This window comes from Arvicola amphibius, chromosome 10 (assembly GCF_903992535.2).
Source record: "Arvicola amphibius chromosome 10, mArvAmp1.2, whole genome shotgun sequence".
Taxonomy (NCBI): Eukaryota; Metazoa; Chordata; class Mammalia; order Rodentia; family Cricetidae; genus Arvicola; species Arvicola amphibius.
In genome coordinates this window covers 70,800,389-70,825,891 of record NC_052056.1, presented here as the reverse complement: position 1 = coordinate 70,825,891, position 25,503 = coordinate 70,800,389, and the positions used below count along the sequence as shown (strand labels likewise).

At 44.2% G+C, this 25,503-nt stretch overlaps 1 protein-coding gene and 1 non-coding gene across 3 annotated transcripts in view; one reads left to right on the top strand and one right to left on the bottom strand.

Moving 5' to 3' along the window:
* The window catches only part of Tbccd1 (TBCC domain containing 1), a 44,888-nt gene extending 19,390 nt beyond the window's left edge, over nt 1-25,498 (bottom strand). The window contains exons 1-3 of one of the 2 annotated variants that reach the window (XM_038345459.2): nt 25,186-25,498; nt 13,149-13,527; nt 4,100-4,255 (exon numbers count right to left, since the gene is read on the bottom strand). In XM_038345459.2, coding sequence (XP_038201387.1) covers nt 4,100-4,255; nt 13,149-13,484 — 492 coding nt within the window. In that variant the 5' untranslated portion in view covers nt 13,485-13,527; nt 25,186-25,498. Of the gene's footprint in view, nt 1-4,099; nt 4,256-13,148; nt 13,528-15,904; nt 15,941-25,185 lie in introns of those variants that run through there. The other variant, XM_038345460.2, reaches the window with a different exon arrangement.
* Trnak-cuu lies at nt 18,602-18,674 on the top strand. The gene has a single exon. It is a non-coding gene; the product is annotated as a tRNA-Lys (tRNA).
* Nucleotides 25,499-25,503: the final 5 nt, after the last annotated feature.

Sequence of the window (25,503 nt, the reverse complement as noted above, 5' to 3'; positions counted from 1 at the left end):
ATGGAAACTGTGAAATTAATACTGAAAACAAACTCTTCATCAAAATTTATGCAGTATTCTTTCACCAAGACTAAAAGAGAAAAGCAAGGATGATGGCATTGGACTTCGTGCTGTGGGGCTGGAGGTTTGAAAGCAGAGTCAGTTTGAAGAAAGCAGGAGAAAGGAGAAGAAAGGAGTGTCGTGTGCTGGAAATGCAGCAATACCCCGACAGAGCGAGCCACACAGACACACAAGAACCAGAGAGAGAGCTGTGGAGATGGCCTGGGTGTGAGAAGACTTGCTTCAAAACATCAGGACGCACACAGAAATCTGGATGGACGTGTAGAGCCCCAAGGCAGGGCACACAGGAGGGACATATGCTTTTCTGCCTGCAGTCTAGTCCCAAAGCAGTGAGCTCCAGGTTCAATGAGAAACACTGTGCAGAGGGTGCACCTCTAAACACACAAACAGACAGACAGAAATTTAAATTCCAAACATTACTATGGTATTAAGAAAAAAAGGAACAAGAAAGTTCAGAAGGCAAATACTAGAAAGTGATTTCCTTCCTATCCATATGACATTTTCCTTCTTTCTATTTTGTTTTCAGGAGTTTGGAGGAATGAGAATAATAATAATGGCTTTGTCTCTGAACAACTAACTACTAAACAACACCCTGTAGAGTTTACTGAAGGCTACCTGTGAAGTCTCCAGATCTCTGGGCTGCATACTGTGCCAGCCCAGCCCGTCTGCGCTTGCCATGCTGGAGGACACAGGAGGAAGTGACTGGTAGATGCTGTCCTTGTTCACATCACGTTTTTAAGAGTGGAAGAAACGTCTGACAAAATCCTCAGTTTTAAGGAACTTTCAAACTTAAAAATTAAGGTCTTTTTGGTTTATGCAAATATACAATTTTGTATGTGTGTGGAAAATGAGTTGACTTTTACTAATAAAAAATAAATTTTAAAACGATCCTTCCAAATACATGTAATTTTGCTGTTTATTAAAGATTAACTCAAAGTTGCATACTACTCCCATAGCACAGGACCAACAATCAAAAAATGGGACCCCAGGAAGCTAAAAGGCTTCTGTCAAGCAAAGGAAACTCCAGCCACTTATCTGACAAAGGATTAAGGCCAACAATATACAAGAAATCATAAATATTAAGAAAATAAAGAGCCCAGTTAAAAATGGGCAACGGGATTCAACAAAACAGTTCCAAGGAGATATGAAAATGGCTAGGAAGCTTCAAAACATGCTCAAGGCACTTAGTCCTAAGGGAAAGGCAGACGAGAACTCCACTAAGCTCTCTCACCGCAGTCAGAAGGGCACAGATGAGAACAGATGCTGGTGTGAGTGTGGCAGAGAGCACTCTTACACACGGCTGGTGTGAGTGTGACAGAAAGTATACTCTTTCTTACACACGGCTGGTGTGAGTGTGGCAGACAGTGTACTCTTTTTTACACATAGTTGGTAGGAGCATGGACCTGCAGACTACTGGAAATTTCCAAATCACTAGAACGAGGGCCAGGCATGGTGGTCACACCTTTAATCCCAGCACTTGAGAAGGAGAGCCAGTAGATCTTGCTGAGTTACATGCCAGCCTGGTCTGCATAGCAAGTTCTAGGCCAGCTGGGGCTACAAGGGGAAACCCTATCTCAAAACAAATAAAATAAAATTAAGAAGCAAACATGAAACAGATCTACAGTGTGACCCAGCCACACTGCTCCTAGGTATGTACCCAAAGGGCTTCTGATCCTACTGCAGAGACACTTGAACATGCAGGGTCTCAGCTGCTCTACTCACAATAGCCAGGAAAAGGGACCAACCTGGATGCCCACCAACAGATGAATAAGGAAGAAAAATGTAGTACATACACACAATGGAATTTTAGTCAGCTGTAAAAACATGGAATAATGAAATCCGCAGATGAATGGATGGAACTGGAAAAAATTATCCTGAGTGAGGTAACCTGGGTCCAGAAAGACAAATACCACATGTTCTCTATCATAGTTGGATCCTAGCTTCTTCAAATCTTTTGTTTTTGTGTGTAACTTGGTGCTTCAGTGGGAGCCAGGAAACTAGAAAGGGATACAGGATACCTCCCTGTGGGATATAGGTCAAGGGGGCCTCAGAAACTTCCAAAGCAACGCAAGCAATTGCCATTGTCCTTGGTCACAACTACGTGGGAAAGACCCTATTGCTGAAGATACTAGACTTTGGCTAAGTGACAGAGAAACCAATCTCAAACTGACCAGGAAACCGCCTCCCTGCTGGCTGGCATTAACAGTACCAGAAGGTGTTACATCAGCTGGTTGGAAAAAAAAAAAAAAAGACTTCAATGAACCTAACTCTCAATACTGAAATACTGATTAACCAGGCAAGATGTGCCTGTGGCCAGCAAGATAAATGCACTTGCTGCCAAGCCTGGTGACTCAAGTTCAGACCCTGGGACCCATATGGCGAAAGGAGAGAACCAGTCTTTGCAAGCTGTGCTCTGACCTCCACACACATGCTATGGCACAACTATAAGTGTGCATATCCACTCTAAAGAAGAGTCTTCATATTGTCACTATGGTTTACATTTAGAGCTTTCAACATACTTCACATACAAAAAAAACAGATGAAAATGTCTGTTTTTCTTTATAATAGGAAAGAAAAGCTGTAAGACCTTACTTAAGACTCATTATGTGTGACAGTTAATCATGTGAGACAACTTATTTAAAATACATAAAATTACTTAAGCAATTTAAGAGGTGAAGGGGAATTTTTTTAATTGCTTTTATTGTGCTATACATTGTTCTATGCTTCCCTCCCTCTACTCTCCCCTTCTACCCTCTCCTATATCCCCACACTCCCAATTTACTCAGGAGATCTTTTCCTTTTCTCCTTCCTATGTAGATCCATGTATGTCTTTCTTAGGGTCCTCTTTGCCTCTTTGTTGTCTAGGTTCTCTGGGGTTGTGAACTGTAGACTGGTTTTTCTTTGCTTTATGCCTAAAAGTCACTTATGAGTGAGTACATATTATATTTGTCTTTCTGGGTCTAGGTTACTGAGGGGAGTTTTTTGTTGTTGTTGTTGTTGTTGTTTTGGTTTGTTTTTTGTTTTTGCTTTTGTTTTTGAGCTAGAGTCTGTAGTGAGGAGCTGTGGGCTGCATTCCCACCCGGCTCCCAGCCATCTGGCTAGCTTATGCCCCAAAATAACAACACACAAATTGTATTCTTTTAAACACTGCTTGGCCCATTAGCTCTAGCCTCTTACTGGCTATCTCTCATATCTTGATTAACCCATTTCTAATAATCTGTGTAGAACCACAAGGGATGGCTTACCGGGAAGATTCTAGCCTGAATCTATCTCGGAGAGGAGAGTCATGGCGACTGTCTAACTTCCCTTCTTCCCAGCCTTCTGTTCTGTCTACTCCACCCACCTAAGGGCTGACCTATCAAATGGGCCAAGGCAGTTTCTTTATTAACCAATGAAATCAACACAAACAGAAGACTCTCCACATCAAGAGTCTCACTCAATAGCCCAGGTTGATTTTGAACTCATAACCCTCCTGGCTCCATCTTCCAGGAACTAGAGTTACAGGTATACTCTTATAGTGGCATATTTTTTGTGTTTTAATAAATAAAGCACTTGCCTGAAGATCAGAAGGCAAAGCAGCCATACTAGTCAGCCATACAGACCAGGGAGTGGTAGCACACACCCAGAATGCGGGAGAGGGAGACAGAAGCAGAGGCAGATAGACCTGTTAGTACATGGCCACCCTGGACTACACGAGACTAAATCTGTCTAAAAGAAAAGCAAGAGCACATACAAAGGTGAGCCCAGCACTTGGGATCACACACCTTTAACCCCAGCACTAGAAAGGTAGAGACAGGAGCTCAAGCGAATGTAGAGTCTGAGGCTGGTGGAGAACACTGCTGGATCCCCCCTTTGGTCTGAGCCTTGGCAGAGCTAAGAGGTCTCTCTGGTGGTTGGCTGCTTTGCTTTTCGGATCTTCAGGTGAAACCCCTATCATTTGTTTTTATTACTTTTGCTTCACACTCTGCAATGCCTGGCTTCATTACAACATACTTTTGAGGGAAGGGGAAGCATTTCCCTTACAAGATATGATCGATACCTTACTGTGACAACTGGCCCGTTCAGTGAGGCTAGAAGACTGAAGTCTGCTTCTGGTACTGGGCCACTCTTCCCCAATCAACGATGTCCGCAGGGAGATCTTGTTCAACTGCTGGATGTACAAGAAGAGCAGAAACTGCAGTGTGTCCACCGAAAGCTGTCCAAGAAACAAAAGATGAACACACCTTAAAACAGCACCCACCACTAGTTTACAAATGAGTTTACAAGTAGGGTTACACAGCTTCTTGATCTTAAAAATATCAAATTTAGAAATGGCTATCACTTGATGCCTAGATAGAGGAAATTCTAAACTATGTAACTGTAGTCACTTCATAGAAAACTATAGGAAGTCCCTCTGAAAACCAATGTCCTTTCCAAAAATATACTGCAGGCGAAAAAGCAGCCTCAGCATTTCAAATATGTAAATGAACAGGTGCAAGAAGGAAAAAAGAAGGAAGTTGAATCAAGCATAAAGGTTTAACTTAGATCCACAGGCTGACCAAGAAAATCTAGGGCATCAGTCCAACTGAAGCTGGTATCAGAGTGGCAACCGGAGCTACACAGTTTCTTATGCATGCGCATTTGGAGGGGAATTGTCTTGGGGCTGGTAGCACATCTATAATCCCAGCACTCAGCAGGCTAAGGGGGAAAGACCATGAATCCTGGGCTACACAGTGAGACCCTGTTTAAAATAAACAAAACCACAAATCCCTATGTTCTGCTGTCATCATCATATTTGAGAAGGCTGTGGTTTGAAGCTCATCATTTTCATATTCCCGTCCCAGCACACATGCAGGAGTGAGGCAGTGATGAGATGCATCTGGGTACACACTCAGATCCACACAATCTCTGGCGAAGAATTTCTAACCTTGTGTGCTCATCAGTTTTTGTCAATTTAACAAAGCTAGAGTACCCTGAGGAGACCCTGAACTGAGAGGCGCTGTCTCTATCAGTGTGATCTGTGTCCGTGTCTGTGGGACATCTTGATTGATGCTTGACATAAGAGGGCCCAGCCCTGGGAAGGTGATCTGAGCTGTATAAGAAAGCACGCTGAGCAAGCTAGGGGAGGCAAGCCAGTAAGCAACACTCCTCTCTGCTCTCTGTTCCTGCCCTGACTTCCCTGGATCGACTGCACCTCTAAGCAAATAAACCCTTTCCTCTCCAAGATGATTTTGATCAGTGTCTTAATGGAGCAGTAGGGAGCAAACCAAACTTGGGAAACACAGATTCCCAGGATCATCCAAATCCAGTCAGTCAAGTGTCAACTGTAAATTGACACTTTTACATACATACATTTTAAGAAATTAGAGAGGATTTTATGCAGCCCAAGCTTGCCTCTTGTTTGCTATGTAGCCGAGGATGACCTTGAACTTCTGATCATCCTGCCTCCACCTTAGAGCTAGGGTACAGGCATGTACCACCACATCCAATTTAGGCAACATCAGGGAATGAACCAAGGGATTTGACAACATAAGCACTCTACCCACTAAACGACACCTTTCTTTACTTTCTGAAACTTTCTGCAGAGATGTAAGAAATAAAGTAGATCGCACGTACTCTTCACCCAGCTCCCATCTTTAAAACTAGAACCGCACCGCAACACTGAAACAGTCGAGAAAGAGAACGCTCTTGTCAACAAGAGGGCCTCTCTCCTACCACCTCTACCCTTCCTCTGGCTCTTGGCATCCACTTACCAATTCTTCAGCTCAGCGTTCTAAGAACGCTACACAGGAGGAAGCACACTGAGGCAGGCAAGCACAGGAGCTAGTGCAGCTTGGGACCTTCACTAGGTTTTGGGTTATGCACACCCATCATGTAACAGTGTACTTAGCAGCCTGATTCCTCCACCTGTACATACCATGCACACACAGCCTTCTCCAAACAGTGCACCTGGCAACCTCAGGACTCAGCTCCCCGCCTGTGGCAGGTTACTCACACACCCATATCTGAACAGCAATGTATGTTTCCCTGCCCCTGGCAACAATGACATTTATAGTTTCTAGTCAAGCATGTCCCCAGTGTACATAGGTATGAATAACAGAAGGGCCGATCCAGCCTGGGCTGGTTTTGAATGTACATGGAATAAAATAAAATTATGTTCTCTAGAAATGCTTTAGTGAGAATCCTCTATTGGCCATCTTAAGTCTATGCATAACTGGGTGTGCACATGACCAAAATCAGATGTACTGCGGGGAGGTTCATATGCAGTAGGAAAAATGAATACATGATCCAATCTTTCAATCAAAATAGAGAACCACCTTATTCCCCTTAATAACCAGCCCTTCCTTCTCTCATACTCCAAAAAAAGACCCTAGACTACAGTCCCGGATCCTTCAGCGTCTTCTCTCATGTGGCCTGCTGTCAGCCCTGACAATGTTACCCTTCTAATCTACACTACCACTTTCTCCAGTAACATCACCGCGCTTCTTTTGTAAATCTGTGTGAACCCTTATTTTTAATTCTTGGATAAAGAAACACCCAAGCTAACAATTATTTTGATGGACTGGCTTCTTCACAGCATACATTCCTTGATTTTATACATCTAGTTTAACAATCATTATCGCTTCAGACCGTCTTCCCAAGAGACAGTAAAGAGTCTTCTTTTTTCTACTTTACTAGCCACAGTAACTATAAATTACACAATTTACACAATAAATTGTGTACATAATAAACACCCAAAAATCATAGATGTTTCTTAACGTTGTATTCATCTTCATGTCCAGGCACTGCTGTACCTAGATCTAAGCCATAGGGGAAACGTGTGGCTGATGACTGCAGTGCCCTCCACCTAGAGCCTATGGTGGAGAAACACGGGGCTGATGACTGCAGTGCCCTCCACCTAGTGGTTGTGGGACAAACTTCTTTTCAGCTTCCAAAACCTTTTTTAGCTATTAGCCCCATGTTGCAGACACTGGATAGATGCTAAGTCCTTCTCGTCTTCCAGGGCACACACCCAGGTGGCACTCATTTCCCAGTCTCTGCTGCAGTTAATATTGTGCGTTACTATGACTACAGTCAGTGGAATGCAGATGAATTCATATTTGCCACTTCAAGACTGGCCCACAAGACTGAAGAAACAGAAGCCAACGACTCAGGTCCTATTTGGCAAGGCTGGGGCAACTGCACTTTTCTCTAACTGCTTGATTCCCATCTTTCCAGAGACCTATATAGCCCATGGATGGGAACAAAACATATGCAAAGACAGACAGACACAGAAAGATAAATATGACGTCCTTTCTATGCTGTATTTTTATTAGTATAACGAAACATACGTGACAGCCTACTCTAAATAAGAGCGATTATTTTGGCTCACAGTTCTGGAGGTGCAAGGCATCCATTTGGCAGTGGCCTTCTTTGGTCAGAGTCACAAGGGTGGCCCGGGGGTCAGATGGCAAGAGTGGGGATGGCATGGGCATGTAGTCTGTCTGTTGTTCTCTCTCTCTCTTACAAACCCATCAATATGAAGTCTACTTTACTGACCTTACCTAATCCTAATCACTTTCCTAAGGCCCTGTCTCTAGCCACTGTAATTAGATTAGGTTTTGGAGTGTGATTTTTAAATTTTATTAGCACACCCTCATTACATGAAGCAACAGGCTTTGTTATGACACTATCATACATGTAAATCATACATACTAGTAAAAGCTATATACTTTCTTTATAGTTGAATAAAGTTCCATTAGGTATATACACATTTTCTTTATTCATTTATCTGTTGGTGGACAACTAGACTAAGTCTATATTTTGGCTACTACATAGTGTAGCAATAAACACCAATGTCAACTGTCTCCTTGGTATGCACACGATCATGCTCATTTCCATGGTGGCTGCACCTGTTTACATTCCCACCAGCAGTATGCAGTGACATTTCATTTATATTTTAATAAATAAAACCAGTTTGAAGATCAGAGAGTAAAACAGCCCCACTGGGATTATAAACCAGGCAGTGTAACACACACCTTTACTCCCAGTAGCCACACTAGTTGCCATAGAAACAGGTTGATGCATGCCTTTAATCTCAGTAATGCACACCTTGAATCCCAGAACTAGAGATTATAAAATGGGAGGAGACAACTTTCAGTCTCATTCTGAGATTCTTGGATGCTGGATCACCATTTTGAACTCAGATAGAGGTAAGGCTCAGTGGCTGGCTGTTTTGCTTTGCTGACTTTCAGGTTGAACCCCAGTTTCTCGCTCTGAGTTTTTATGAATTGTGCTTCAGCAGTATGGGAGGGCTCCTCTTTTCCCACATCCTCATCTGTATTCCTTGGCATTTGTCTTCTACAACAGTCATTCTGACTGTAGTAAACTGGATTCTCAAAGCGGTTTGAATTTGCATGTCCTTAACGGCTAAAGACACTTAACATTTTTCTCACATATTTATTGCCTTATATTTTTTGAGACTTGCTATTCAATTCATTAACCCATTTTTATTGGTTGCATTGTTTGTTTTAATTTCCTTAGTCCTTTATAGATTCTAGATATCAGCCCCATTAGATGTATGGTTGGCATTTCTTCTTGTTCTTTGACATTCTCTGCACTCCTCTGAGTATTTCCCTCGCTGTGCAGTTTGAAATTGCACACAATCCCCAGTTTCAACTCTCGAGCCTGTGTCCTGTGCTCTCGGAGTCCTTCTCAGAAAGTTCTCGTCTGTACCTTACGCTGTTCTCTAACACTTCTAGAGTTTTAGGTATTTGATACATTTTTCTTTGGTTTTATTCAGAACATAGGGTTTATTTTTATTTTCCTACACATGACTATCCAGTTTTCCCAGTACCACTTATTTATAAGATGGTACCATTTCTCCCTGTGTTTCTGACGCCTCTGTGAAAGCCTCAGCGGCTGTAGCTGTACTTGTTTCTCTCGTGGTCCTCTAGTCTATCCGGCAGTCTCATGCCTGTTGCTGTTACTATGGTTCCTTACTGTGATTTGAGATCAGCTATGGTGGCATCTCCAGCCTTGCTCTTTGGCCACAGAACTGCTTCAGCTATCCAGAGTCTTTTGTGCTTCTATATGAATTCCAAGATTGTTTTTCCTAGTACTGTAAAGAATGCCATCAAAACTTTGAGTTGTACAGAACCTGTGGATCACTTTTGGTAAAACTGCCATTTTTTACAGCATTACTCCTGTTAATCTGTGAGCACTGGAGCCCTTTCTATTTCCTGTGTCTTCCACAATTCCTTCTACAGTGCTAAAAATGTTTACTGTAGAGGTCTTTTACCTCCTCTGGTAAGTTTATTCCAAGGTTGTTTGCTTGCTTTTTTCTGCCCTTATTTCTTTCTCAGCAAGTTCTTTCTTAGTATATAGAAAAACTACTGATTTTTATACATTGTTCTTATATCTTGCTACTTTTCTAAAGATATTTGTCTGGTAAAGTCATTAGGATTTTTTTTTACATAATAGATATGCATTTTATTTATTTTTTATTTTGAGATGACATTGCCCAGGCTAGACTTAAACTCATTCTGTAGCCCAGGCTGCCCTGAACCTGTAATCTTCCTGTCTGTTTAACAGCTGGGATACAGGCCTGTCCCTCAGACTAAGTCTGTACCCTCTTAATCTCTCATGATGAGCATTAAAATCCAACACAGGATACCATGAAAGACACTCCAACCATAGCACATCCAAAGTCTAAAGAGTCAAGTCCACAGAAGCACAGAAGCACAGCGACTGTCAAATGCTGGAACCAAAGGGAAACAGGCGAATGTCAAAAGCTAACGAAGTCTCAGTTACACACGGTAATTTAGCTCTTCAGGTCTGCAATACAGCACTGTGCAGCTAACAATAGTGCAATTACATATATAAAGTTTTCTAGAAAGTTAGAACTCACGTGTGCTTAATTTATGCAGTAGTAGAATAAAAATAACGGATTGCGACACATTTAGGAAGGTGACAGCTCCGTCCGTGGCCATCTCCGTGGTGACTGCTTCACAGTCAAGACCTGAGCTCGTTGGGGAAGGCAGATGTGTCCTCCCTCCGTTCCCTTCCCATCTGGGATAAAAGCAGGCCTGGTCTACAAGGAAGCAATTCTTCCCACTGCCAATCACAACCTGGAGGACAGCCACAGCTTGTGTGGCCTCTGTGTAATATGAGCAAAAGATCAGCTATTGTGACCCTATTGCATTTCTTTGTCTTATTCCAATTTCTCCCCTCAGCAAAGTCATTTAACACTAAGTGACTCCGAACTACAGAAACATGATTTCTTGAGTCACTGCATGGATAAGAGCCCTGACATTCATCCCATCGAGTGCGGCTGTGTAGGACTGTCAGACAAATGATAAACAAGCTGCTTATTGGTCCAAGCCGCAGGCATTATAATTAAACTACTGTATATAACTAATATACTCTGTGAAGTTATTCCTACCACAAGAATGAATCACTCTCAAGTCCATTTCTGAACTTTACTGTGTGACTGTTCTACACACCAGTTGTTCCTACTAGCTTACGGAGTCCATGGGGGCAGAGATGCTGTCTGCTATGGTTTGGGTGGAGTTTGTCCTCCTGTGAGTCTTGAGTTGATGCTGGACTCCCAGGGTGGCAATGTGGGGAGATGGTAGGACCTGTATGAGGTGGAGTCTAGTAGGAGGTCTCTGGGTCTGGCTGAGGGTGCTGTCCTCAGGGGATATACACTCTCCCAGTGCATATATAACTCCCTTGAGCTAGCTCTTGCAAGAGGGCTGTGTCTGCACCCACATACAGATTTACGGAAGGCAGAATTTACAGTGACGAACTGGAGTGCCCGGCAGAAGAAATACTCAAACAACAAAACAGTCGAGTTGTTCCCGGGTTACCTTTTAACTTCACAAAGGGTGTGAAAGCACCATCTAAGAATAGAATGTAAAATTTAAAAGAAAACAAATAAAAGGATTTGAAAGATTTGCAGGTCATCCAACGAAGGAGCAAAGAAAAATCATGTAGGGGTGCATCCAGTAACCTTGCCAAAGAGATCGGCATGGATAAAATGAGGCCAGATGCGTCAGGACAATAGGAGGGACACCTGGAGGGCACCTCAGAAGTCTGTGTGGCTACTTCTCTCACCACAGCCCAGTGGCTTAAAGGAAGAACTGTTTCAGACTTCTCTCCGTAAGTTCTCACCTTCTGCTCCCTGCTTTCCAGAAGAACACTCTTTGGCCACTTGTGCTATGCTCAGGCAAGCCAGGTACAGCTAAGACTAATCAAAGGAGGGAGTGAGCAAGCCCAGGTACCACTAACAACCCTAATCAAAGGAGCAAGTGTCACCTAGTGGTGTAACAATTACTGTAGGCACGCATAATGCAAGAGCTATGGAGGCATGGCAGCTTCCACCCAGATTTCAAAGGAAAACTTACAAGGTCACATAGAAGCCTGGCTTAGGAGTCCTGCTAGAGAGGGACAATGCCTAATGAAATCGTAGGAAGGAGACTACCCCCAGGACTCTGTAACTGGGAACTACCAGTCTACAATGCCAACCTGGGAAAGCCGTGGTCATGCCACTCTGAGTTGAGAGCTAAGTATGGGCTGAGCCTAGCAAAGACACAGAGGAAGAGCTACCTGAGACGTTAGGGCTACAACCCCTTCCCAAGACGAGAGAATTCGGAGGTTAACAACTTGTATCTGCTGACGGCTTCTGAATGTGATCCGGGCCAATCACTACTTTCTTTTCTTTTGCTTTTCAAGACAGGGTTTCTCTGTGTAACAACCCTGGTTGTCCTGGAATTCGCTCTGTAGGCCAGGCTGGCCTCAAACTCATAGAGATCCACCTGCCTCTCCCTTCCTGTGCTGGAATTAAAGGCCTGTGCCACCATGCTTGGCCAGTTACTACTCAGTTTAACTATTGCCTTTGAGATGGAAATATTTATCCACTCCATAGCCTGCTCCACTATATACTCTGCGTAGAGAACTTGAATTTACAGTCTCACAACTGAAGAGTTTGCCTTGAATCTCAAATGGGAGTTTAAGCTGGAGTTTAAATGAGGCTCGAATAAGTTAAGACTGGGATTATTTATAGAAAATGACTCCATCTATGAGCATATGAGCTACGTGGAGTAGGAGACAGAAGCAGGATGCTATGGCTTACATGATTTGTCCATTCTGAAAATTTATGTTGAAATTTAATCCTCATGGTGAGAGACTAAGAGGGTACAAACAATGTGACTATAGTGTTGGGTGGGACTAGGTGGTAGCTAGGATTAAATATATCAGATCAGAGCCCTGAGATTCCATACTGGTAGCTTTATAAGTGGAAGAGAGACTATTGTACACACACAGGAAAACAGTGTCTCTCACCATGATGTCCTCCTGTACTGCTTCAGGTCTCTACCAGCAAGGATGCTATAGCCCAGTGGCTCTCAACTCTCCTAATGCTGTGACCCTTTAAAACAATTCTTCATTAAATTATTTCTGTTGCTACGTCATAACTGTAATGTTGCTCCTGTATGAATCGTAACGTAACTATCTGTGTTTCCCAATGGTCTCAGGTGACCCCTGTGAAAGGGTTATCTGACTCCAAAGGGTTGAGACCCAGAGGTTGAGAACCACTGCTATAGCCAGACATGTGGCCTCTTGACCTTGGATCTCCAGGACAATGAGGCACAATAGAGCGCCTTAAAAATAACCCCATCTGTGGCATTATCCTATTAGCAACAGAAAATGGGTGAATTAATAAATACAGTCATAAAAATGATTTGATTCTCGTACACAGCAGAAGTTACTTTTAGACGGTCAAGATAGAATGAGTGGCTAAGTGAGGGAAAACAACAGCCTGCTAAAGACTCAGGCCCTCTACCTGTAACATCAGCAGCGCACTTGACCCAAGACACTTCTACAGTCAGTGCAAGAGCTGCCAATGCATGGGTCCTTCAGGAGTGGGGGAACATGAACTACGTATGACACAAAGGATTAATTCATTGATCACATGCGTCAAAACACTTCCAAGCTGGAAATGCCACAATTCAGACCGCACTTTAGAATCACGAGGGCCAACAACTGAGAGCCAGAGCTGCACTGTTAAGACACAAACGAGGGAGGGATTACTGTTCAGAGTAACTACATACACAGTGGTCCACGCATACCTGATTTCTTTGCTTCTCCACCTCCTCTTCAGTCATGCAGCTGGACAGAATCTCAGACCACTCCAGGCGCTCCTCGGGTGTCTTCCCCGAAAGGTTATCAAATATTTCAAAGTAGAGCCACGCTAGCTCCTTGGCCAGCTGCAGCTTTCCGCACGCAATGTGCCTCCACGTAGACCAGGAGAGGCGTGGGTAGGCGCCCTCTGTGGCCCGCGTCCGCACATAGGTGGCTATCTTCCTGAGGTAGTGAAGACTGAATTTGGATGGAGCGGGGACTTGCAAGGCGCCCACTATAAAAGGTTCTGCTTTTACCCAGAGGAGAACTCCGGACTGATCCATAGTATCTCTGAAGACATCAGGACAAAGAGGCTTCTTTGCATACCTGTGAAACAAAGTTCCTTTACAAACACGAAACAAATCTCCTTCACCCCTTTTCTTGGGAAGTGACCCCCTAACTATCTTTAAGCGTGTTGTGGCCTCAGCTTAACAGCAGCTCTGGCCCTCACCAAAAGCAGAATGGACTTCTGGTCAAATTCCACTGCAATCTATTTGAGAGAAAAACAAGACTATGAGTTCATCACCTTATTTAAATTATTTAAAATAGCTGTTTTAGAAAATTATGGAAATGCATACGGTCTAGGTTCTATTCCTGCCTAGAGAGCAAAGAAAAGGTATTGGGCAGGGGGCATCATCCTGTACCAGGATTCTATGCTGGATCCTGCTGGGAAACATTGGTAGAAATAAAGTGGAATAAAATTTTACAGTAATATCAGTTACACCTAGAAGACAGTTGTTAATAATGATTTGGATATACAGGGACAGCAAGCTGGCTCTGGCTCAGGGATAAAGGCTTTTGCCACAAAGCCTGATGGCCTGAGTTCAACCCCCAGGACTCAGACGTTGAAAGAGGGAAACCCATTTGTGAACTTTATCTACTAATCCTCACAGCTCCCCACACCACAACTAAATAAATAAAAGTAATTAAAATTAAAAATATTCTTAAAGATTTGAATGTGTGAGTTGACCATGAAGGTCAACACCAGGCATTAACTCCAGGTGGCAGACAGGAATGTGGATGCAAACGTGGGTCAAGGAAAGTGAACACATCAATGAATGAATTCTCGCTAGCAGAGAACCGGCTCTGGTGTGCAGCTGTGCTCCAATCAGGTACAGCGCTTCCAGAGCTGTTACACACAGGACTATAACACGAGCGGGGCGGGGGGTGTCTCACTCATATTCCCACCACTAAAGGGAAATCAGCCAATGGCTTATGGTACTTCCTTGTCTGTTTTCTAGATTGGATGCTACTTTGATTTTGAATGTTCATAGTTGTGGTGTGTATATACAATTCTGAATTATTTTCAAGGTATCTGAGCATTCCAAATGTACTCTGGTTTACTTTTCAGCACTTTAACAGTTCCCAATTTTTCATAAAACAAAATGGGCAAAATACTGATGCCTGTTGATAGTGATGGACAGAGGGACCTACCTATCTTACTCTCCTTTTCCTTTAAAATTCCCATTTTAAAAGTTTAAAGGTTTCAGCTATTACATACAATTAATATGTATGTAATTATCTCTGATTATCTCTTTCTGCATATTATGCACTATAAATTGCTTCCCAGGGACTTTTAGATGTGCACTAAAAAAAAACAACTGGCATTTCTGGAATTTCTGACATATAGCCCTTCCCAAAGCAACCATCAAATGCATCATCATCTAACCAAAATATCCATCTCACTGAGCACTTCTTAGCATAATTTGAAAAGAACTTTCTGTATGACCAATTAGGAATGCTGTATTATTGCTATTTGAAAAGAAGTAATTAGGAGGCAGAGATGTCTCAATGGATAAGAGCATTTACTGCTCTTCCAAAGGACCTGCGGTTCAAGTCCCAGCATCCACATGGTGACTCACAGCCATCTGTTAACTCCAGTCCTAGAGGATCCAAAACCCTCCTCTGTAGGCACTGAACGCACATGGTGAATAGTCATACAGCCAGGCACACAGCCATACACATAAAAAAACAAATATATCTCATAACTGACAGAGCACTTATGTGCCTGCAGTGGGGGGCGCAGCCAGGGGAGGGTGTATCTTTCACCTCCTTTCATTCACACAGTCACCTGTATTTCCCTCACTTCAGACAAGCTTTGAGAAGTTAGGGGACTTGTCTAGAATCATGTTTAGTTGGCAGACTCTGATTTAGGGTTCTGGTCTGCTTTGAGAACTTCATGGCAACAACTTTGGGAAGTCGTACAGGGAGAAAATCTAAAACTGAGTAGGTCTAGAAGAGAATGGCAACCCTTAGACACAGGAGGCCTTTAAACAGATGGAAGGCCACAGAAAGGTCAAATCAAACGATGGATGTTGGGAGGCTAAATGTCTATGGCGGTCCGGTCCAATCCAGGAATGACTGCATTCAGCAGTATGGAGAAATCCTCAGTTTTCTCCAAAATGTAAACAGGATGTCTTCGAGGCAACAGGCACCTGATGCTGCCGACCCCTGTACTTTGCTCAACAGAAGCAATTAGTAAGCACAAACCCGGGAGGTGGGGGTGGGGAGGTGAGGGGGCAGCTAGCTACCTGGACGGCGCTGGCTCGGGTGTGCGGAGCAGGGGCCCAGGACCCCCGAGGTCAGCCCGCGCTGAGGTCCTGCGTGGAGGCGGAATAGCCAGGGGCACAGATAAAGTCGGGTTCTGGGACAGCCAACCCACCCCTCCCCGGAGTCGGCTGGACAGTTCCCGCGCAGCACTCACCACCAACCCTCTCTGCAGCCACAGCCAGAGCTTCCCCTCGCCCGCCCCGCCGCCGAGCAGTGCGCAGGCGCCAGACCTCCCACCACAGAGCCCTGGCGGACCTTGGCTAGAGCGACCCGCGGCTTTCCAGCCCCGAGGCAAACGGCTTCCCGCGGCTGCAAACATTCTGGCGGCGTTGAATCCTTCAGCCCGGGAGTGAGAAGTCTCCCTCGGCTCTGTGGTCCTCCCACGCGGCTGGCGCGCTGAGATGGGTAATTTACAACGCTCACCGCAGTTTAGAGCTACTTGGGGGCGTGTACGTGTGGTCTCAAGTGCTAAACCGAGGCAAGGAAAGTCGAACTCAGCACACCCAAAGTCTTACACAGCAAGAAGCTGAAGCCAGTCAGATCCCTTGAGAACGAAGCAAGAGCCACGGCTTTCACCCCTGAATTCGGCTAACCTTCCAGCCAAGCTACAGCCTTCAGGAAACTTTAGATTCCACCCAGAAGATGGGGAAGGAAGAATTTTTCTCTTACTGGCTTTCGATATTCCTACTTTCCTAGTTCTTTACAGCTTCTCTAGATGTGATAGTAGACCTAATAATAGTTTCTAGGCAGGGCGGTGGTGGCGCACACTTTTAATCCCAGCATTTGATCTCTGTGAGTTCGAGGTCAGCATGGTCTACAGAAGCTAGTTCCAGGACAGGCACCAAAGCTACACAGAAGAACCCTGTCTCAAAAAAAAAAAAAAAACAAAAAACAAAACAAAAAAGATGATGGTGTTGCACACCGCCTTTAATTCTAGCACTCAGGAGGCAGGGGAAGGAGGATCTCTAGCTTGAGCCCAGTCTGGTCTATAGAGTTCTGGGACAGCTAGGGCTACTCAGAAACCCTGTCTCAAAAGGAAAAAAAAAAAGGCAAAAGTTCCGCTTAGGTAATTTCTCTCCTCCCAGGGAAAGAGGAGCTACAGTCTAAAACAGAGGGCTTCTGAAAACCAAACAGTACTCTCCTTAAGCAAACATTTTTTTTTTTTTAATGGGAAGGGAGACACCATGTGTGGTGGTTAATTTCTGCCTACTTGACACAAACGAAAGCCATCTGGGAAGAGGGACTCTAAATTGAAGAAGTGCCTCCATCAGACAGGTCATGTCTGTGGGAGCATTTTCTTGATGAATGATTGATCCATGATGGTCCAGCCCAATGTGGGCAGTGCTATTCCTAGATAGGTGGACCTGTATGGTATAAAAAAGCAGGTTGGGCAAGCCTTTGGGAGCAAGCCTGTAAGCATTCCTCCACGGTGTCTGCTTTGGTCCCTGGCATGAGTCATCCCTTGTCTTCCCTCCATAAAATGGACCATTTACCTGTAAGTCATATAAGCCCTTTCCACCCCCAAGTTGCATTAAGTCATGGTGTTTACCTCAGCAACAGAAACTTTTGATATTCTGGGTATTCAACAAGAGAGGCTCAGAAACCATTTTAAGATCTCTGCCCCAAACACTCTGGGAACCTGGAACAAATGCCCTAGACTTTGCTGGAACCTGAACAGCAAATTTCCTCTAGACTGTTGGAAGAAACTTGGCAACAAAGCCTATTCAGCAAGCGGCAAACCTCGTCAAAGCCAGAGTTGGCCTGCTTTCAAGCTGAGGGCCCAGCATCAGGAAGGAGCGGCCAGTACCTGCCACTTGGTTCATGAGGACAGGCCAGCACTATGATAAGGACAGCACTCACCACCTGACCCCTGAAGACTGCCCAGAAGTTCACCCACACTTGTGACTCCTCCCAGAAGGATGGCCAACTGACGGGATCAGTTTTTGTGGCCCAACCTTGCAGATGACTGTCTACAGGTGTCTGGCATCAGAGGGCCTAGGAAGGGACACAAAATCCGGGCTGACAACAGCAACAGTCAAGAGATTACATTCAGTGGGTACCTCACTCAGCCCCCTCCCCTACATTTATCCCTTTATTCAATACCCAGGATCAACTTACAGGCCAGTGTTCTTCGTTCTCATCCTGTCTTTTTTTTTTTTTTTCTCTTACTTCCTTTCTGACTTTTAGGCTTTCTCAAAGAACACAGGCTGGCCTGTTTGGTGGGGTCTCTGAGTCTCCTGAGAGTGGGGGCTATTTAAGGTTACATGATGACATCTCTTTTCATGCCGTCTTTAGCCCCAACAGCATCCTCTCCCCTCTTGTACCCACTGCTCACTCACTCATTCTATTTTCCCTCCTCTATCTTTAATCACCCATTACTAATCAATTACTGGTTGTTGTGGACAGCTAAGCATGGTGTAGCTGCTGGTCTCTTAACTCTCACCAGCTGTGATCATCTGCAAAAGACCTGCACAAGATTGGGTACACTGGTGTTCTTCCTTTTTTTCTTTTTTACTTTAAAGAACTTTAACCTTTAGCCTGCATATATTTTTTAACACAACCATTTAGACATTTTCTTCGACTTTGAATCTTTCTTTTACTGTATATCTCTCTTTTTTTCTGACCACAAGAGCCTTTAAATTACTAAGCAATATGGGTAGGATTCAAGCCGCGGCTTTGCCGGCTAGATCCAACCCATTCCTTAGCCGTTCCAGCCTCGTGGTGGAGGTACCAGCTGTAGCCATGTTTATCACCACAACTCTGTGGCGGTTCAAAGTCCCTGCCAGCAAGCAAGCTGCAACAGTGTTAAACAACACTCAAAAGCTCTGTAGTCATTATTAATAAAAATACTGCCCAGCTAGCTCAGTCGGTAGAGCATGAGACTCTTAATCTCAGGGTCGTGGGTTCGAGCCCCACGTTGGGTGCCAAATGAAGGTGCGTGGTTGATCGGCAGTTATGATTCACCAGACAAGCTTTAATATATACAATTCAGTTTTAATAAAGGAAAGGAAAGGGAATTTACAAATCCAAGGTTCCAGCGAGGAGCACAGGCGGGCCGCAGGCCTGCAAGATTTTATAAGTCAATATTAGCCTAAGGGGGACACGCCTAAGAGGGACACGCCTTTAGACCAAGGGGGACACGCCTTACAAAACAAGGTTTTTGGCTAGGCTTCCCCTTCAGCCTGCAGCTGCTCTGAGCATGAGACCCTCAGGAGTTCCTGATAGCAGGGGAGTGGTTTCTGGTGGGTTTGGCTAGGGTGTGGTTATCAGTCAAGGATCTCTATATAAACGGCCCTGGCTACAATAAAGGGGGCATTATTGGGGCATTTTGGCATCAAGGATAACCTGTGTCTCTGTCTGTGAGTCTTTGTGTCTTTCAATCTCCAGTCCCTTGCCCGGTTCACGAACTGTATGGTAGCGCATGGAGTGCAGACGGGTGTGGTGCGCTACAGTTCATTATAGCAACAGAAACCAAACTAAGATACTGGATAACTCAAAAGAAAAATGTGCATTTGTATTGACCTGGAGTATCTAAAGACAAAACAGCCGAGTCCAGTGCATGTCAGCCTCTGGAAGGCTTCAAAGTTTCCCAGGACAAAATTTAAAGAATGAATGAATGCTAGAAAAGTACAAGGACTAACCTTGTCCTCGGATGTTAGTCCCCACCTCACGCCTATCTCCAGTAATCAGTATACATTTCTTTAGTGCAGCGAGTATCCAAGAGACAGGAATTGTTTGTCCAGCCCAAGGCCCTATCAGCAGTCATATGTAGTCAATGGAAAAGCAGCAGTAAGCACAACTAGGGCCCAGAGAAACCCCGGTTCTCTAGATGAATGGGACTGATGTGTGTGTGTGTGTGTGTGTGAGGGGGGGGGGGGGGAGACCTGTGGTCTGGCTAGTTTAACAATGGTTGTTGTCTCCTGACTGAAAGTCCAGGAACACAGTATTATTCAGTCCATGAAGGTAGATGTCTCACCTAGCCTTCCTTATTTGTCAGAATCTCGAAGAAATAGCTTCCAATGCAACCTTCCTAATGCTGCAACCCTTTAGTATGGTTCTTCATACTGTGGTGACCCCCAACTATAAAATTATTTTTGTTGCTACTTCATAACTATAATTTTGCCACCGTTTTGAATCATAATTGTTAGGTTGGAAGCATCACCTCTGCTCCCTGGCACCCCTTTATCCTAAGAGTCTGGAATGTTTGGTTGAGGGCTTCACCCCAGCTCCTGGCATCCATTTTGAAATGTTGGGTGAGCCGGGCGGTGGTGGCGCACGCCTTTAATCCCAGCACTCGGGAGGCAGAGGCAGGCAGATCTCTGTGAGTTCGAGACCAGCCTGGTCTACAAGAGCTAGTTCCAGGACAGGCTCCAAAGCCACAGAGAAACCCTGTCTCGAAAAACCAAAAAAAAAAAACAAACAAACAAAAAAAATGAAATGTTGGGTGGAAAGTTCCATTTCAAAGCCCCCTTCCCTGGGAGCTGCCACAGTCCAGACTCTGAGAAAGCCCACAAAACAGCGACCCCTCCCCAGAGAGGGTCAAGACCACTCCCAAAGGCTATCTAAACTGCCTTTCAGAGAACAAACACACGGTCTCACCAATTCTCCTCTCCCCTCTCCTCTCCTCTTCTCTCCTCCCTCCGTGTTTTCCTGGAGGGCAACCCAGAAGCACTGGAATCCATTAAACCTAAGCTTCTTTTGATTTGGTCTGATTTGGTTTGATCTGGACTATTGCATCGGTGGAGAGGCTTATCGGGCTGGAAAAGCTTTACAATAATGTACAATCTGATATTTAGGACATCTGATGTAAGACCTCCAGGGGACGCAACCCACACGTTGAGAATCACTGCTCTAATGCCATGAAGGAACGCCTCAGCAGGTCATTTAAATTTGCCAGTGAGAATGAGAGCAAGCAGTCAAAGGGTAAAAGCTTCCTTCCACATCTTTCCTATAGGCTGCCACCAGAAGATTGAGAGTGGTCTTCCCACCTCAAGTGAGCCAAGCAAAAACAAAACAAAACTCCCTCACAGGTGCCAGCTGCTTGGGTTTTAAGTTAATTCCTGACATAGTCAAGTTGATATAAAAGTGTAATTCAATGAAGAGAATACAGAAATGAAAGCCTCAGTAAAGCCAATAAAAAGTTCTGTGTGCTGCGGGACAATGGTCTTGTACCCCGCAAAGATTTGTCTCTTGTACTGGTTTAATAAAATGCTGACTGGCCAGTAGCCACGCAGGGAGTCAGTTTCTCTACTGTTTGGGTGCCACAGATTGAACTTGGGTAATCAAAACTGACAGCATCCCTCACTGGGTCATCTCACCAACCCTCTCCTACTGTTTGTGTGTCTTTGCTTTGTGCTGCAGACTAGCTGGACTTCAAGTTTTCCAATTCCCTTTCTCTGCCTCCCATCTTCAAGTAGGCGTGTTGAGATTACACATGTGAGCTATCACAGCTAGCTTTCTATGAGGGTCTCCAGAACTGAACTCAGGTCATTAGGTTTGCATGGTAAGTGCTTTTCCTCACCGCGCCATCGCCCTGTAACCATGAAATTAGTTCTACGAGGGAAGTGCCTACTTACATTTAAAAAAATCAGAGACATCACAAATAATTTTAAAATTCACTTTAGGGTCTTGGGAAAACAGGATAAAACAAACCTCCAATCAGTGGGTGGAAAGTAAGTGACTGACTAGGGCATTGACTACAAGGGTTAGTTTTTAATTGTCAATTTACCAAAATCCAGAATCATCTGAGAAGAAAATTTCAATTGAGGAATTAACTAGATCGGGTTGGCCTGTGGGCATGAATGGGGAATACTGTCTTGATTATTAACTGACCCATTCCCTGGATAGAGCCCTGACCTATATACAAGTAGAGAGGCTAGCAGACCTATGAGCAGGCAGGCAACATGGGTACTTGTAGTGTAAAGGGGCCAACCAAAGAAACACACCCTGACCCTAAAACCAGAGACAAAAAACACACTTTGACCCTGAAATCAGTGAAAGAAACACACTTTAGCCCTGAAGCCAGAGCTAAAGAAACACACTCTGCTCCTGACCAACTCATCATAAAAACCAAATACTCCCTGAGCATGAAACCAGCCCATTCCTGAGCACAAAATCCAGGGATTGAAATCCAACTAATTTCCACCCTGAAAATCTTCACCCTGGAAAAGCTCTGCCCCTAAGAAGTTATATATAAACCCTGTACCTGTTCAGCTAGGAGCTGCCCTTTTCCACCCTGGCCGAGGCAGCCACACTCCTAGATGAATGAATTTTGGGTGAAGACCTTTCCCGGGAGTGGAGCAGGGCAGAGAAGTAACAACTTTTGCTGGAGCAGGAGCAAACTGCTGCATTTCTGCTGGGGTTTCTCCCTTAGCAGAGAGAAGCAGAGAAGTAACTTAGAGGAGCAGAGCACTCAGATAAGCAACGGACATCTATCTCTGCAGGGAAACTCTTTTAGCAGAGCAGAGCAGAGGTGAGCTATAATGGCTCTCTGAGAGGAGCAGGATTGCTACATTCCTGTGGGGAAACCACCCCCCACCCAGAACAGGGCTACAGGTATAGCCTGGCTTCTGACAGCCAGGATACCTTCCTCTTCAGAGCCGCAACACAGTACTTTTGTTTCTGTTCCTGGTTGTGGATGTGCTGTGAACAGCTATTTCAAACTCCTGCCCTAAGACTTCTCTGCAATGACAGGACTTTTTATGTAACCTGGAATTGTAAGTCAAAGAGACATTACTCTCCTGTCATCTTTTTTTCGGGATATTTTTATCATTGCAACAGAAATGAAACTAGGACACAGATCAGCAGGAAAAGACACTTGCCAGCAAGACTGACCACCTAAATTCAATACTTAGGATTGACATGGTAGAAAAGAACAGACTACAAGTGTGTCCCCTGGCCTCCATATGCACATTGCACAGGCATGCACACATATGCAAAATAAATACAATATTAGATGGAAGGGCCACAGAAATGAACAAAACCGAAATGGAAAAAGATATGAAGAATCCATGAAATGACAGAATCAACAAATCTAACCCAATCTAACTAACACACAGACAGAAGCCCTAATTCAACAAAATCAGAGATAAAATGGGAACCATTACAAGATAGCAATAAAATTCCCACCACCAGGAAAACCTAAAAGAAAATGGACAAATTTCTAGAAGTATAAAATCTGACAGTTACATGAAGAGGAGTTAAATAATTTAAACAACTATGTAACAAGCATCAATACTGAAGAAGTATAAAAAAAAAAACTCCCAACTAAAAAGAGTCCTGTGGCGATTTGAAGAATGGCCCTTATAAGTTAATACATTTGAATGCTTGGCCACCATGGAGTGGACTCTTTGAAAGGACTAAAAGGATGAAGTGTGTAATTGTTGGAGTAGGTATAGTCTTGTTGGCAGAAGAATGTCACTAGGGAGAGGGCTTTGAGGTTTCAAAAGCCCACGCCAGACCTAGGCGCTCTCTCTGTCTCTGTCTCTGTCTGTCTGTCTGTCTCTCTGCTTGTGAATCAGGATGTAGCACTTTCAGCTACTGTTCTAGCACCTGCCAGCATGCCACCAGGCTCTCTGCCATTATGGTAAGGAACTAAGTCTCTGAAACTATAAGTAAGGCCCCAATTAAGTGCTTTATTTTGTAAGCGTTGCCTGGGTCATAGTGTCTTTTCACAGCAAGAGAACAGTGACTAAGACAAGCCCAAACCCAGATCCCAGATAGAGTCACGGCAGAATCCTACCAAACCTTTAGGAAAAACACCAACATTTCTCAAAGTAGTCAATAAAGTCACTTTTTAAAAATAAAACCAATTTGCCCTCCTACTAGCGCCAGACAAACACACTACAAAGAAAATTATAGACCTATCTCCCAATATAAAAATTCTCAATACAACACTTGCAAGCCAGGCTGCAGAGATGGGTTGGAGGTTAAGAACATTTACTGTTCTCCTAGAGACCTGGATTTGATTCCTAGCACCAACATGGGTGCTCACATCCATCTGCAACTCCAGTTCCAAGGCATCCTCCACCCTCTTCTGGCCTTCTTGAGCAACATGCATGTACTGGCTTACATGCAGGCAGAGCACTCATGCACATAAGAATAAGCCTTTTTATTAATCCACAAAAGGGTTTTGGCAAAATATCAATGTTTGTTCCAGCACAATTTACAACAGCTAAGATACAGAGCTAACATAGGAGTTCAACAGCAACAGAATAAAGAAAAATGTGGTTTATGTAGACAACGATCTTTTTGTCTAACCATAAAGAATGCAGTTATGCTGTCTACAGGAAAATGAATACAAACTGAGATATTCATCTGAAGGGAATTAAGCCAGTCTCAGAGAAAAACACATGTCTTCTCTCATTTGTGGTTCCTAGATTTTATATAGGTACTTAAAATTACCTATGGGATGAACGCAGAGGCCAAACGTCCTAGAGAAACAAAGAAAATAACAGGACAGAGAGAAAAAGAAAGAGGGCAAATGGTGAGGCAGAATATGCTCCGTGTACATTATATACTTGCGTAATTTGCCTGTGCAAGGAAGTACTGTATACAATGGATACACACAACGAAAATGTTTAAAAAGGAGGAAGAGAGCTGATTATTCTGGAACGTTTTAAGGTATTTAACAGGGGAGGATACTGATTATTAAACTAGACAGCTTTGTAAGTTGCCATAGAGTCGACATTTTACTTTGAGTGAATGAAAAACCATTAAGGCTTTTAAGCAGGAGAGTGACATGATTTGATATATTTTTTAAAAAGTCACAAGAATGCTGGGGAGACAGTTTAGTCTGTAAAGCTTGCCACTTACTTGCTGTACAAGCAGAAGGCCTTGAATTCCACCCATAGTAGCAACTGAGGCAACAACGATTTGAAATCCCAGGGCTGGCCAGACAGACACAGGACCTTGGGCTCCCAGGTCCACCAGTTTAGGCTAATCTGTGATCTCCAGGTCCCTATTGCGCTCGCACGTGCACACAATCGTGGGGGAGGAGAGCAGGACTACTTTAAAGTACTGTATCGAGATATAAAGTTTGGAGGGAGAAGATCGGTTAGGAGATCTTTGCAAGCAAGAGATAACTGAGTTGGGCAAGAGGTGGAGCTATAGTGGACATAATCGAGATACCATTCATTGGTAAAGATCTGGATAACCTATGCAGGAAGCAAAGCTAAGCGAAGAGGCTTTGCTAAACAACTAGTTTTTCTGTGGTAAACGAAACTGGAGGAAAGAACAGCCAACGAAGAAGCTCTACTTCGAACTATAATAACGGCTTTTATTAACTGCATGCTTACTATGTGCAACTCTGCTGGGAAACTTACAGAAAACATTTCAATTAAAAAAATCCCAATACCTCCAATGAACGCTTTGCCTTAGTTTTCTCGAAAGTGGGTTCTGAAGTGTGTGTGTGGGGGGTGGGGGGTGTCGTCTCACCGCTACGGAGTCCTGGAAGTCGAATCTGAACTTAAGTCGGTCTCCGCGGCGGCTTCTCTATGAGGAACCAAGTCTCTTTTCTACGAAATCAAGACTATTTGTAATCAGTTTGTACTGTGCGATCATATCCCTATGCAAGGCGCCTCATGCACTTCGGCACCGAGCAATCGCCTTGGCGATCGCGCGTCCCGGGCTCACACGACGTAGTTTCTAGACTGGTAACCAAGTTAAGCCCGCTCGCGAGCAATTGGTCAGAACTGGGAAGGAGTCCCGCGATTGGTGGACGCTCGGGTTTCCTCGCAGCGCGCCCCTCTCCGC